The sequence below is a fragment of the Symphalangus syndactylus genome, chromosome 9 (assembly GCF_028878055.3).
Source record: "Symphalangus syndactylus isolate Jambi chromosome 9, NHGRI_mSymSyn1-v2.1_pri, whole genome shotgun sequence".
In the NCBI taxonomy this organism is placed as follows: Eukaryota; Metazoa; Chordata; class Mammalia; order Primates; family Hylobatidae; genus Symphalangus; species Symphalangus syndactylus.
In genome coordinates, this window is record NC_072431.2 from 135,866,754 (window position 1) to 135,881,385 (window position 14,632).

General features: G+C 40.8%; 1 protein-coding gene across 3 annotated transcripts in view; it reads left to right on the forward strand.

Moving 5' to 3' along the window:
- Positions 1-14,632, forward strand: part of GLIS3 (GLIS family zinc finger 3) — a 491,196-nt gene that overhangs the window by 404,104 nt on the left and 72,460 nt on the right. For all 3 annotated transcript variants that reach the window (XM_063609882.1, XM_055294333.2, XM_055294332.2), the window contains one exon: positions 13,544-13,688. In XM_063609882.1, coding sequence (XP_063465952.1) covers positions 13,544-13,688 — 145 coding nt within the window. The remainder of the gene's footprint in view (positions 1-13,543; positions 13,689-14,632) is intronic.

Sequence of the window (14,632 nt, forward strand, 5' to 3'; positions counted from 1 at the left end):
GTGGGACAGATTTTGGTAAAAGGACATCTGAATGAAGTATTAACATTCCCAGAGTGCTCTAAAAAGTTTTGTTGTTGATTCTGGTTTCTAATATGTTTTAGTCTCTTCCAAGAGGGTGAACACTGGCTACATTCTCCTGAGATAGAATAATTCCAGGGCGCTATGCATCCTTGAAAACTGTGCTCATATCTTGATTAGGAGACTGCCCCGGGACGCTAGTTCTGAGGCTAATAAGCAAGAGCCCAGTGTGTTACTAACAAAGTTCTCACTCTTAATGTACACAATAGCCTCTTCTTGAGTAAAAAAGAAAATTAATTATATGCAACAAGAGCCATTGTTCTTAGGTCACCTCATGTAATTCTGTTATAAGCCTACGGAGTTAATGTTATCACTCCATTTTACAGAGGAAGGTTCTGAAGTCTTGAGAGGTTATCTTGCCAAAGGCCACATAACAGTAGGGGCAGAGCTGAGATATGAACCTGTATCTATTTGACCCCAAAGTCTCCATCCTTTTCCCCTTGCCATGTTGCCACACTATGGTACACAAAAGGAAGAAGCTGATAAAGAAAGAGAAAATGTATCCCAAAAAGTGGGTGGGAGAAAAAGGAAAACAGGAGTGCATGTTATGGAGTGATAACAGTGCTTCTACACTGAATGTTAATAAAAATAATAATAGAAATGGCAGCATGTGTTTAACATTGATTATATATCATGTATTGGTGACATGCTTTCTTATCTCATGTTATCCCTAACAACAGCCTTATAAATTAGGTGCCATTATTGTCCACATCTTACAAAGAAAACTAAGGTAAAGAAATGTTAAACAACTTTCTCACAGTTGTCTAACATTTCATTAGTAACGATACAAAAATTCAACTCCACGTAGTCTGGGTCTTATATTTTATGATCCATATTGTGGATAGGCTATTATAAGTGGTTGTTAATGTTGTAGTGTAATTCATAGGGTAGAGACAATTTTTTTAGATAACTTACTTTGGGGCAGACATTTAACATCATCCTTAATGCCAGATAATGTTTTAATCAAGTTTTCACAAGGCACTGAAGAAGGGTACATGGTAGCCAGCTGAGTGCCTGAGTTGAATGTAGCCAAGAAGAGGTTCTGTACCACTCAACAGCAATGCAGCTTTAGAAAGGTAGCCTCCCAGGATAAAGAGCCATCAGAAACAAAGAGCATAACATACAGAAAAAGATCTAAGCATTTTACTTGATGATGACCTTTATTCGTGACGCACTGTAAACTCTGTGAGAGCAGGGAACTTCAGTTGTCTTATGTACCACTTTATCTCCTGGGCCTAGCGTAGTTTGGGGTACATGGTACAGAATCAAGAAATATGTGTGGAAGGAAGGGAGGAAGGAAGGAAAAGGAAGGAAGGAAGGAAGGAAGGAAGGAAGGAAGAAAGGAAGGAAGAAAGATGGATTTTAAAAAGCTATTAACTATTTAGGTTGTATGAATAGAGACAGAAAGTCTAGAATAAGGGATATGTTTGTTCTGTTGTATTTATTCTGTCCTGGTCAGACAGCTGGTTAACTCTGTTAATATTTGGATGTCATTTACACGTAGGCCATTGAGCTTCAGTATTGAGAGTAATGAAGGTGCTGAATGGAATAACATGTTACATGAGAGAGCAGGGACTGGCATTTTAGTGACTGACTTCTGTGTGCCAAGCAGTGTTAGATGCTTTCTCTGTCTTATCTGATTTAGTTCTCAAAGCAGCCAAGATCACTAAATGGTATTATCCTTATTTTACAGAAAGGAAACTGTACTCAGGAAAGTGAATATACTTGCCGAGTATCACACAGTAGTTGAACTAAAGAGCCTCAAGCTCTTTCTACCTAAGTGTCCTCTTACCTGTATAAAAAACTTGGCCCGCCTGTAATGTCAGCACCTTGGGAAGCCAAAGTGGGAAGATTGCTTGAGTCCAGAAATTTGAGACTAGCCTGAGCAACACGGTGAGACCCTGTCTCTAAAAAAATTATTGAAAATTAGCTGGATGTGGTGGCCCATGCCTGTGGTCTCAGCTACTTAGGAGGCTGAAGCAAGAGGATTGCTTGAACCCAGGAAATTGAGGCTGCAGTGAGTCATGTTCACACCACAGCACTCCATCCTGGGTGACAGAACAAGACTGTCTGAAAATAAATAAATAACAAAACAAAATTTTTTCAGCCTGGAGAAAAACCTGCTAAGGGGGGAGGTTCAACAAAGAAGCTGAACCATGCCCCTTCCATGGCTGAGATTCTGTGATACTACAGCATTTTGAAGCTTCTTAAATACTAAAAAACGGTAAAAGACTGTGAGCAGTTATTCTGTGTGGTCTGGGGGAGGAGGTGAGGAATCAACCCCAGGGGGGTGGATCTATAGTTGGCAGATTATAGTTCAACTTGAGGCAAAACTTTTTAAATGGTGAGCTCTGTTTAACAATGGAGGGTGCTTAATGGTAAGGAAGGATGTTGCCTGTCATCAAAAGGATTTAGACAAAGGCTGGACTGCTACCATAGTATGCAGTAGTGCTGTGCACTTCATTACTGTAAGTTTCAATTTAAATTAATTACAATTAAATAAAATTAAAAGTTCCTCAGTTGCATTAGCCACATTTCAAATGCTCATTAATCACATGTGGCTAGTGGCTACCAATTAGTGCAGTGCAGAACCTTTCCATCATCACAGAAATTTCAACTGGATAGTGTTGCTACAGAGTTCCTTTTTGTTCTGAAATTCTATGTTTCTTTGAACAATTTCCATAAATCGTTTTTTACTAAATAATCATTAGTTTTGTTGTGTCCGTACTGACACTGATTTTTCGTGATCTTATTGAGATACACCCCAGCATGTGTACCCATTCACATATTTTGGAGTGTTCGTTAATCAGCTATGGATAAAATTTTGGGCCTTTGGAGTCACTGCTAACTAAATAGGTATCCCCTATACAGATGTTCAGAACACCCAACTGGACACTTATGTTCCCAAAGAGATTTCTTCCAATGCCATTTCTCTGAGTCTTCACGCTGATTTCTCTCTGCAAATTGGTCCTCTTTGCAAATTGGTCATTCCTAAAGGAAATGAATTTGATAGCAGATTTTTAGAGATTAATTACCTATCATGCCAAAGCCACTTCCTACATGTCAGTGCTAAGGAATCCCCTAGAGATGGAATTCTTAGGTTCAACCGAAAATTAATTGTAATTAATATAATAGGTTAATTCATTGTAATTATTTTTAAGCCTTTTGGCAATGAGTTAATTTCCCAAGATCCACATTGCCTGAAGTGTCACAGAGAACACTTGATGAGAATGTTCTAGTAATAAAGCTTAACCCTCTGGGAAAAAAATCCTACTGTCTTTCCTTCTGGCTTCGTTTCTTCAGGAACATATTTTGGTGGCATTTGATTTCTGGAGAACAAAGGGATCCCTACAAGGTGATGCATAAACATGCATGGCCCAGATGGACTGTGCTCATTGGAGAAAGGGAAAACAAAAGGCCTTTGATTGTGCCTCGTTTTCTTTGGAAGTGTGTCTTGCTTCAGACTAACAGAATGCCTTTGCTCCTAGAATAAAATGTAATGGAACTGAAAATTGAAGAATCTGGGCCTTTTTCCCTTTCCTAATTATTTCCACTTGACTCACTTAATCTTGGACGATTATTCAATCATATCTGAAATGAGAAAATGATGGGAGTAAAATTTCCATCTCTTGTTACAAGAGCTTATAAACATTAACAGAATAATCCTGTACAAAAAAAAAAAAAAAAACAAATACAAATCACAATTGATGGTGCCTTGTTTTTATATATTAGAAAAAAATCCCCACATTGTTAGGGAAGCAGCTCAAATTTCGGCATGCAGGAACCTTGTCAAACCTTGATAGGTGATTTCACTATTAAGGTTGAAAAACTATCATTTTAAACAAATATTTCATAATGGGAGATTGTATAAAAATGAAAGAGCCAATTTGTTTACTTGCACCTGGATAGGTTGGGAAATTAAGCCCTAAAATAGTTCCTTGAAGATCAGAATCACTAACACTTAGAGGCTCACAAATTGGTTTCCGAGACTCAGAGTTGTCACAAGTCTATGTCCATGAGCCTTCCTGCAGGTGTATGAATAAAAGGATGCAAGCAATTCTAATAGTTTCTGAGGGTCAGATTAGGATTCAATATACAAAAAGTCTTTTTGGCAACTGGAACTGTCTAAAATTGCGGCTAACAACCAAGATGAGGACGTTGCCCCTTACTATACAGTAAAAAGCAGCAAAGACTGACAAGCCACTTACAGGTTGCTGTCAGGGAAGTTGGGCGTAAGATGGAGGTTTGGACACAGTGACCTCTGAAGCCCCTTTCAGTCCTTATTGTTCTGGCAAATTAAGGTCTTAGTTTTAATTTAGTCTCCACACTTAGGCTTTTGGTATTATCCAGGATGGTTCAGAACACCCCACTTTCATTAAACATCTAGTTTCCATACTCCTGCTGTACAAAACTGGCAAAGCAGGTACAGAAGAGGAATGAATGAATGTCATCAGAGCATCCTTTTAAGTGCTGCTGATTGCCTCTCCACATTGTTGAACCAAATCAGAGTAAGTTTAGATGTTTGCTAAGTTGGCTTCCCCACAAGCCTACTGTGAGCCAGGGATTCAGGTGCATGTGATTTATGAAGGAAGCACTTGCAAGAGAACTCAGGAGAGGATGGGGAAAGGAGAAAAAGCAAGGCACGGGTGCCAATTGAGGTGGTCTTAGCCTAGCCCAATCCCACAAGGATCTCTGGAACATAACGTCTCAGCATTTGTCTCACTTTGAGGCAAAGGAGCACTGTTTAGTAATGTGTGTGTGTGTGTGTGTGTGTGTGTGTGTGTGTGTTTGGGGGCTGGAGGATGCCAGCCATTGGCTCTAAAGTACACAGAAGCTGGGGCACGGACACACCAAAGCTGAGGGACGGCAGCACGTTGCTAATCGAGGGGATCAGAGGGGCGCTGGGCGGGGCATCAGTAGTTTCCGCCACGATTATATCACCTGTAATCTTTGAAAATTCTCCATTAGGAAGGTAAGTTATGAGAGGATCACGTTGTCTATTTTAGACGTATTCGCTCACTAAGAGATTGTAGCTTCCTTTACGTGAAGAACTGTGGCTCCTTCTTACAAATCCAATTGGCAGTTAGTGATTAAATGATTTACCAGGATGCTGGTCCCACACTGCTGGCTGCTGTGGAGTTTTAAAAGATTAAGAGGCAGTCAGCCTGGCCCTCGTGGACTGACCAACACAATTGTACAGATTAAATTTATAACAAGAAACAAAGCCCCAGTGCACATGTCCAGTCACAGGAGTGTTGAAAATGGATTCTGCAGTTCTTCTTGGACCCTGAGAGGCCCAGTGTGGACTGGTCTGGTCAGGGGAGGCTTCGTTCAGGAGGTGAGTCATAAACAGGATCTTGGAGGAGTTACATTAGGAGGAGGGAGTCCGCTCCGGGCAGGAAGAGTGAATAGTATATTATGTGGGAAGTTTGCAGACAGTGAGATGGGCTCTTGTCAGGACCCGGGGAAATATGCATTCGTGGTACGTGGTACAGTCAGTATGGAGGTGCTTAATGCCTTAGCCTTTTGAGACTTGCGTGATAAGCAGTACATGAAGGTATTTGTACCTTGAGTATAGCACAATAAACTCAATTTTAGGAGAGTCTGTTTGATAGCACAGGATGGATTGGTGAGAGACGAGAGCCTGAGGCAGAAATGCAGCAAGGAGTTGGTATTCGTGGTCCGGCCCCATCGTGCTCTGTGAACCCACCCTCTGTGTGCAGGTGCCTGCAGGTTCTCTCCGCCTGGATGTCCCGGAGTCATCTCAGTGTTAACACATTCAAAACCAAATTGCTGATTTACCTCCAACCTGCTCCTTCTCTGATCTCCTTTGCTGTTCCTCGGGCCAAAACTTAAGGCCATGCTTGCCTCCTGTGTTTCTCTCATATTACACAGTGAATTCAGCTCGACCTTCAAAAGAGCACTTTTGAAGGTCGAGCAATTCAGCTGGACCACTTCTCACCCCCTCTGGTTCCCTTAAGCTGTTGGCATCTTTCATCCAGGTTGTTGGAATAGCCCCTAACCAGACACACTTGTCCTCTTCCTGTATTCTGCACAGTAATCAGAGTGAATCTTTTATAAGATAAACTACTTTCTTTCCTGCTCACACACTTCCCGTGGTTCACCATTATGAGGAAAGCAAATACTGGATCTTCATGTGTTTGAAGGCCTCACATGATCTGACCTCTGGCAATTTCTCTAGCCCTACATCCTGCACCCTTCCTCTTGCTCCCTTGCTCACTCTTCTCCAATGACTGTTTTCAGAACTCATCAGTTTGTTTCCTTGGTAGATTTCATGCCTTTCTGCATATCTTGCTCCCTTGCTTCATTCAGGTTTCAGTCTAGAAAGTCCAGTCTACAGAGGCCTTCCCTGACTTCCACATCTAAAATAGCATGTGAGGAGCATGTAGATAGAGGTGGGCATCATCCCTGCAGAGTCTGACTGAGCTCTCTGGAAGGAGTGAGGACCAAAAAAATGACAGTGGACGAATGGGAAGAGGAAGAGAAAGGGAAGGAAGTCAGAATCAGGAGAAAGAGTAAAGGGAGGTATCCTGTCTTAGCAGGGGATACTGAGTTCAGTGACTCCCTGGGTCAAGATCATCTCATTCAGGATCAGAAAGTTACCATGACAGTGCCCCATCCTGAGAACCAGGGGTGATCGTCAAGGGAACGGAGATGGGGCCCTGGGACCACTGTTTGTGTGCTTAGGATGCAAATCGTGAGGAATGATGAGCACCATGCTTTATTTTTGTCAATTGCAGGCATTCATGTTACTAGGCCAGGATGGAACCAAGTGACAAACCTGCAGGGGAGGGGACAGTGAAAACCAAACAGAAGTGGTCCATTACGTTTTATTGCTTCAATCTCTACTCCAACAAAGACCACTTTCCCTAAAGGGCATGGTGTCAGAATATACACAGTGGTGATAAGGTATGCTAGAGACTTTTCCAGAGAACTTGGCTACCCAGGTTCTTTCCCTCCTAGAACAAGCTCTGAATGACAGGCTTCGGGCTAGAATATAAAAGAGTCAGGCGGGGCTCAGTGGCTCACGCCTGCAATCCTAGCACTTTGGGAGGCCGAGGCGGGCGGATCACAAGGTAAGGAGATCAAGACCATCCTAGCTAACAGGGTGAAACCCTGTCTCTACTAAAAATACAAAAAAAAAAAAAAATTTAGCTGGGTGTGGTGGTGGGCGCCTATAGTCCCAGCTACTTGGGAGGCTGAGGCAGGAGAATGGCATGAACCTGGGAGGCAGAGCTTGCAGTGAGCCAAGATCGCGCCACTCCGGCCTGGGAGACAGAGCAAGACTCCTTCTCAAAAAAAAAAAAAAAGAGTCATAAGAGGAAGAGAAACTGTGTTAGCCTGTGCAGTGTAGTGTGGTGTGGACACAAGGAGAAAGTTGGGGGTGGGCTGTTTTATGAGCCAGTATAATGTAATGTCTGAGAGCATAATTTGGGATTCTAACACACCGAAATCCAAGCCTGACATTTAGTAGCTGTGTAATTTATTTTAGATTTCTCATCTCTACAATGGAAGTCACAATAGTATGTACTCCATAGAGTTGTGAGGCACACAGTATCCAATACACTGTAGAGATTGGTGTATACTTATTCAATTGACATGCAGTGTTTAAAAGTGTTTCCTATTGACTATGCACATCCAGCCCTTTTCTGTGGGATTCAACTGCACGATGCTCTCTCCTTCCTGACCTGAAACAAACCGTCATATGGTAGTGGTTTTAAAGTACGTTGTAATAGTGTCTGTATCAGTCAGCATTCTGCAGAAAAAGGGACTCACCAAGATAAATATATATTATGTGTGTACGAGTGCAGAGAGAGATAATAATTTCAAGAAATTGGCTTCTGAGATTATGGGGACTGACAAGTCAGAAATTTGTAGGGCCGGCCGAAAACTCTTGGGCAAGAACTGATGCTGCGTTCCAGAGGCAGAATTTATTCTTTTTTTAGTGAAACTTTAGTTTCTTTTGCTCTTCAGGCCTTTCACTGCTTGGATGAGTCTTGCCCAGATTGTAGGGGATAATCTTCTGTTTTTAAAGTCAATTGACTGTAGATGTTAAGCCCATCAACAGAATTCCACAGTACAGCAGTCACACACCTAGATGAGTGATTGAATAACTGGATACTGAAGTCTAGCACGTTAACACCTAAAACTAACCGGCACAGTAGTCACACCTCACAGCTCATATGGGCTATCGAAGGGGAGACAAAGTGTCTATGAGACTGTGGATATTCATGGTGGAGCCCCTGTGAGAGTTTCCTATTGTACCAAGACTAAGAGACTTATTGGGGAATGCAGGGTGACCTCAGACCTCATTTCTTCCTTCTCTCTCAGGGTTACGCCCCACCCCGGCCATGCTGACCTCCTTGAAATTCCCTCCTTCTGGAACTCTCTTGCTCTTCAGCCTTAGCTAATTTCTCCACCTCCTCAAGTCTTTCCTCAAATATCTCTTCTCAAAAAGGTCAAAATTCTCCCTATCGCTCCCAATCTCATCTACCTTTATCTTCTTTTGCTTTTTTCCGTAGCACTTGGCACCTTCTCTACAATGTATTTAATTAGTTTACTGTTTATTATCTGACTTCTCTAGAATGTAAACTTCTCTGAAGGACTCTGTTTTGATTGCTATTGTCTTTCTGGCTCCTAGAACAGTGCCTGGCATATGGTTGAGGCCCAATAAATATTTGTTCAACAAATGAATGAGAAGGATACATCAGGGCAGAGCCACTCTGGAACCAATGGAGTGTGGTTAGGGCAGCTGAGCTGAATGATTCCAGGAACGCCGTTCACATAGATTACGATGTGAACAAAGGTCCTTGGTGTCATGCAACACAGCAGTCCTTTGAAATAGGTAAATTGACAATCAGTGGTTTCAAATTCCACTTTTCTCTGCAAAGAGCAGTCAAGACTTTGTAAAGGGCAAGTTCTTTGCTCTCTGCTAAGAGCAGGTAATAAACTAGATTGAAATTTTTTTAACCTTCTTTATCCCTGTGAAAGAAAATACAATCCAAGTTGTTTTTAAGAAATGAGCCTCATTTAACCATTTATCATTATGAGGTCTGAAGGAAGTCAGATGTGTTACATAGGAAATGTAAGAATTTCTTCGTGTGTATGGCCCTGGGCTTAATGGTTACTTCTCACAGGAGATAACATAAACTTTTAAGGTCCAGCTGTCCGAAGAAGGCTTCTTAGAAAATTGCCAAGATATTTTAAGATGACAACAAGCTACGAAACATGACATATTCATCCCTGCATAAGTTGGAACTTACCTTCCCAGTATCTCCAAGTCCAATGACTTGCAGACATTCCTGGCATTTGTAGGTGTCCTCTCCTCCTGTGACTTTTCCTAGTATCTGCTAACTAGAGACCCAAAGTCACTACTTCAGAAAGATCTTTATTAGTCACAGCTAATCAAGGAAGATGAGATAGTAAGGTTTCTGTTCCTACATTAAAAAATGCTAGGTTTTTACAATTCACTGTTTCCACAGTTCATTTCCTCTTTCCATAAACAGAAAACTATTAGTTTCTCCTCATAAAAATTCTTAGAGACTAGTGGTTCCAAAAGTGTAGTCCCCAGACCAGTAGAAGCATCATCACCTGGGAACTTAGAAACGCATCGCAGACCTACTGACTCAGCAGCTCTGGGGTGGGGCGCTGCAGGTGATTTTCATACATCCCCAAGATTGGGAACCACAATTAAAGACCCTCCCTCCTGTCACTGAAAAATTTCCCTCTATCTTCTTTAACTATTCCTGACAGCTAAGAAGATGTTGGTAAAATATACATTATGCAATTTTTTAAATAAATAATTGGGCTTCTTATTCCAAATGTAAAACTAGGTTACATTGAAAGACACTCCTCCCAAGAGATTCTGCTATGTGCCTCCTGCCTCACCCTTTAGATCATTCCTGTACTAGAGAATGTTTAAAAACCTTAAGGGATCTGAAAGCCCCTTTCCTGGTCTGAAGATCTGTGAGGGATACTACACTTCCATATCATGACCACATTTCTATGCATATGGCTCTCCTTTGGAAATTTTACTTAAGGTTCCTAAGCTTGTTCAATTTAAGAAGCCCTTTCTAGAACCATGCCTAATCCCAGAGAAAACCGAATTAACTCCCACCACAAAGTTGTATGGACTCACACCGTTGGAAAACATGAATATTTAGTGAAGCTAAGAAAGAATTGCCCGTCTTTGATGCCAGGAGTAACCCTAGCCGTGAAATTCCTTGCAGAGACCTCATTGGTACTGATAGCTATAAAACCCTAGATTAGTTGGTAATAAAAAGCAGAAAAGCATCCATGTCTGCCCTTGGTAAAACATGTGGACCCCAGATCAGATTTTAATGGTGGAAGATAAATTAAAAGTGATCACCAGAACTCATTCCAAGCCTTGAATTTTTTTTTTTTTTTCCAGTTTTTCTTACACGGCATGTATTAGGTTAGTACCAAAATAACAAACATACCTTCCAAAGGTCCTGAAAGAGTTAGGCACTAATACAGACAGTCCTGGTCAGAGATTGCAATGTGCCACAGCTGAGGAAATTACCACAAAGTTATGTCTCAGTCACTACCTGTGTTAAATGTCCCTTCCCTGTATTTATGGTCACTGTGCCACTTTCATATTCTTGGGCTAAGACCTGGACATGTATTTGTCTCTTTATAAAGCTATCTGAGACCCAAGAAAGACTTCTCTCTGAATAGTAACTTACTGGTGTATATGTGTGTTTGTCTTTCTTTCTGATCAAAATTTGGTCATCATCATTGCCAGTAGTGTGCTGGTAATATATAGTAACCAGCTCTTTAGATGAAAAAGCCTGTTTGTAGAATTGCCAATTTCCATGGTGTAAATATTTTCACTATGACCGATTTCAAGCTGTCAGTCTGTCATCATTGCATGGAAAGTTTGGAAAAGACGCACAAAATTGACACCTCAGATTGGTGCAAGCCAGCTTTGGCACATCATTGGAATGTAGAAAATGTGGAAAGTATTAAGTGCGTGCCTAATTGAAGAGACTACCCAAACAGGCTAAGTGTGAGCAACAAGGCTGTTTATTCACTCCGGTGCGAGCGGGCTGAGTCTGAAAAGGGAGTCAGTGAAGGGTGGTGGGAGTGGAACTGGTTTTATAGGTTTGGGATAGGTAGTGGAAAGGTACAGTTGGGGCAGTTTTTTCGGGCAGGGGAAGAATGTCACAAGGTGCATAGTCACGAGGTGGAGGGAGGTCACAAGGCAGGATATCACAAGGTCAATTGATTATTTAGGGTACGGCAGGAACATATCACAATGGTGGAATGTTGCAAGGTCGGTTAATCAGTTAAGGCAGGAGCTAGCTGTTTCTTCTTCTTTAGTGGTTCTCCTGTTGCTCAAAGCTTTGTGACTCCAGGAGGCCTGTACCTGTGGGTCACAGGGGTCACAATGGCTCAACCATGGTGTAGCCTGTTCAGAGGACCTTACGGAAAGCAGAAGAAAGGATTTTAAAAAAGGGAAGGAAATAAATTCATAATAGTACTACTGAAAGCAAAAATCAGTTTTAATGTTCAATTATATTACTTTCTGATATTTTATCTATGTATTTTTATGTAATTATCATTTTGTATATATGTAACTTTGAGTTTTGCTTTTATGTTCATGACTATCATTTTAATGGTTGCATAATATTCCATCAAGTTGAGGTAAAATCATTGATTAGCCCTATCTGTGGACATTTAAGACATTTTAAGTTCTATTTCCGATTAGGTATTGCTATAAATAATGCTATTTATTATTATATATATATGTGTATATTTTGGGGGAGTACAAATCTTCTTTAACACCTCTGGCTATTTCCTTAAGACAAGTTCTAGAATCAAATTATTTCAATTATGGACCTTGAAAAAAGATTCCCACATACCAACTAGGCTGTACCAATATTCACTCCTATGAACATTGTTGAACAATGCCTCTCTCACTGTACCTTCACTACTACTGGTTTTTTTAAAGTTTTTGATAATTCAGCACGTAAAAAGACGTTTTAACATTGCACTTCTTTGCAAGTATGTGAACATTTTTCATGTTTATTATCATTTCTGTTTCTCCTTTTTTTCTAACAGTTTCTGTTCAAGTCAAGGCTTTATCCAACGTCTCCTTCCCATTTCCACCTCCCCACCTTTTATCTCTGGTTTCACCTTCTATTTCTCTTCCCCAGGCCCCAGGCTCACCCTGCTTGACTCTTACTTCTCTGCACAACATCCGGGCACACCACAGGGCAGGCAGGTTCTTCCCCCATAGGTCTGCACGGCTTATTCCTCACTTCTTTCAAAGCTTTTTATAAATGCCGTCTTCAAGAGGCTTTCCTGGATCTCCTATCTAAAGTTGCCATCCCTTATTCCTACTCACTGTCTCGCTTCTGTGCATCACTTTTCTCCACAGCATTTATCACCGTCTGAGGTTGTATGTATTTTATTTGTTCATCATCTGCTTCCCCATCTAGAGTCTAACTTTGACAAAAGCAGTCAGTATTCCTAGGGTCTAGAGAAGTATGTAACAAACACTTAATAAATATTTGTTGACTGCATAAGCATACTCTAGCTCTATATCTAAAGGTTTAGTCTTGTCTTTATAAAATCCATTTACACACACACTCTTTAAATACCAAAGATGATTACCATTTGCAATATTTGTAACAAATATATTTGTAGATTGCTTTTAAGGTATTACGTTTTTGTACAAGCAGAATGTTAATATTTTTATGTCACTAAATCTTACAGTGTGTTTTTTTCCATTTCAATTACACTTAAAAAGTTCTTATTCATTGAAAGATCAGATAACTTTTCACCTACTGTTTATTTTAGCATTTTTTATTGTTTGATTTTCTTTTACATGTAACGCTTTAATGTATAAGATCTAAATTGTTCTGTTTTTATGTAACTTACTGTTGGAGTTTTGTTGCTGTTAATCATATTGTTTTATTTTTGAATCATGTTCCATAATATATTAAAATTTAACTTGAGTATTTTCCTTTCATGGAAAATCTATAGGAGTTAAATCTCAATGGGCATTTCTTAATCATCTCTGGGATGTTTTCATGACAGTGTTTCTATTTTAAAAGCACTTTCCAAGATGGACTAAATCTACTTGAGTTTGTTGTTGTTATCGTTACAAGTTCTGATAAGATACGGAGCAAATAAAAGGAAGTATAATAGGAAGCTGAGTTGCCAGAAGTGGAAATATCAAGAACTGAAGTCAAATCCGCCTCTAGCCACATTTTTCCAGAAGCTCTTGCCAGGTGTTATTAGGATTGGAGAACTGACCCTTTTATTGACACTCTGTTAAGCTCTGTGCCTTACCCGTAGTTGCTGCTTGATAAATTTTTGTGGGTTGAGTTGCACTGATAAAGCATGATGCCTTCCCAGGAAAATATTCCAAGGACCAGCTTTCCTTATCGATGGCTCTTCCGTTTTCTCCTCTTAGTTGCGGTCCAGCACAGAGCTCCATCCAGACCTGCTCACAGATTGCCTTACTGTGCAGCCCCTGCAGTCGGCCACTTCCCCTAGAGATGCTGCTGCTGAAGGGACCGTGGGACGCTCCCCTGGACCCGGGCCTGACCTCTATTCAGGTAAAGACAGCAAAGGCAAAGCCAACCACAACTACCCTTTTTTAGGCCTTTTACTCTGGTTAAAAGGAATGCTCACGTGAGAAAAATTTTCCTAAGATCGTCTGTGTTGTTCTTTATCAATGGGCTGCAAATTGCTCTCCACCCCTTCTGATTCCTGAGCTGGGTGTGGCAGCAGATTGCTTTTTCTCATAAAGAAATAAAATAAAATAATGCCTTACCTCTTTTAGTTATGGACTTCTGCCAGAAATTCAGTGCACCCAACCCTCGCAGTTAGGTTACGTTTACTCGCTTGATTTAGACTCGAAGGAAATGTTTCCTCCTTAAGCAGGTAGCAGGCTGCATGTGGATTTCTTTTTAATGTTCAATCATTATTATTATTTTTTTTATATTTTATTTTATTATTATACTTTAAGTTTTAGGGTACACGCGCACAATGTGCAGGTTTGTTACATATGTATCCATGTGCCACGTTGGTGTGCTGCACCCATTAACTCGTCATTTAGCATTAGGTATATCTCCTAATGCTGTCCCTCCCCCCTCCTCCCACCCCACAACAGTCCCCGGAGTGTGATGTTCCCCTTCCTATGTCCATGTGTTCTCATTGTTCAATTCCCACCTATGAGTGAGAACATGCGGTGTTTGGTTTTTTGTCCTTGCAATAGTTTACTGAGAATGATGATTTCCAGTTTCATCCATGTCCCTACAAAGGACATGAACTCGTCATCATTTTTTGTGGCTGCATAGTATTCCATGGTGTATATGTACCACATTTTCTTAATCCAGTCTATCGTTGTTGGACATTTGGGTTGGTTCCAAGTCTTTGCTATTGTGAATAGTGCCGCAGTAAACATACGTGTGCATGTGTCTTTATAGCAGCATGATTTATAGTCCTTTGGGTATATACCCAGTAATGGGATGGCTGGGTCAGATGGCATTTCTAGTTC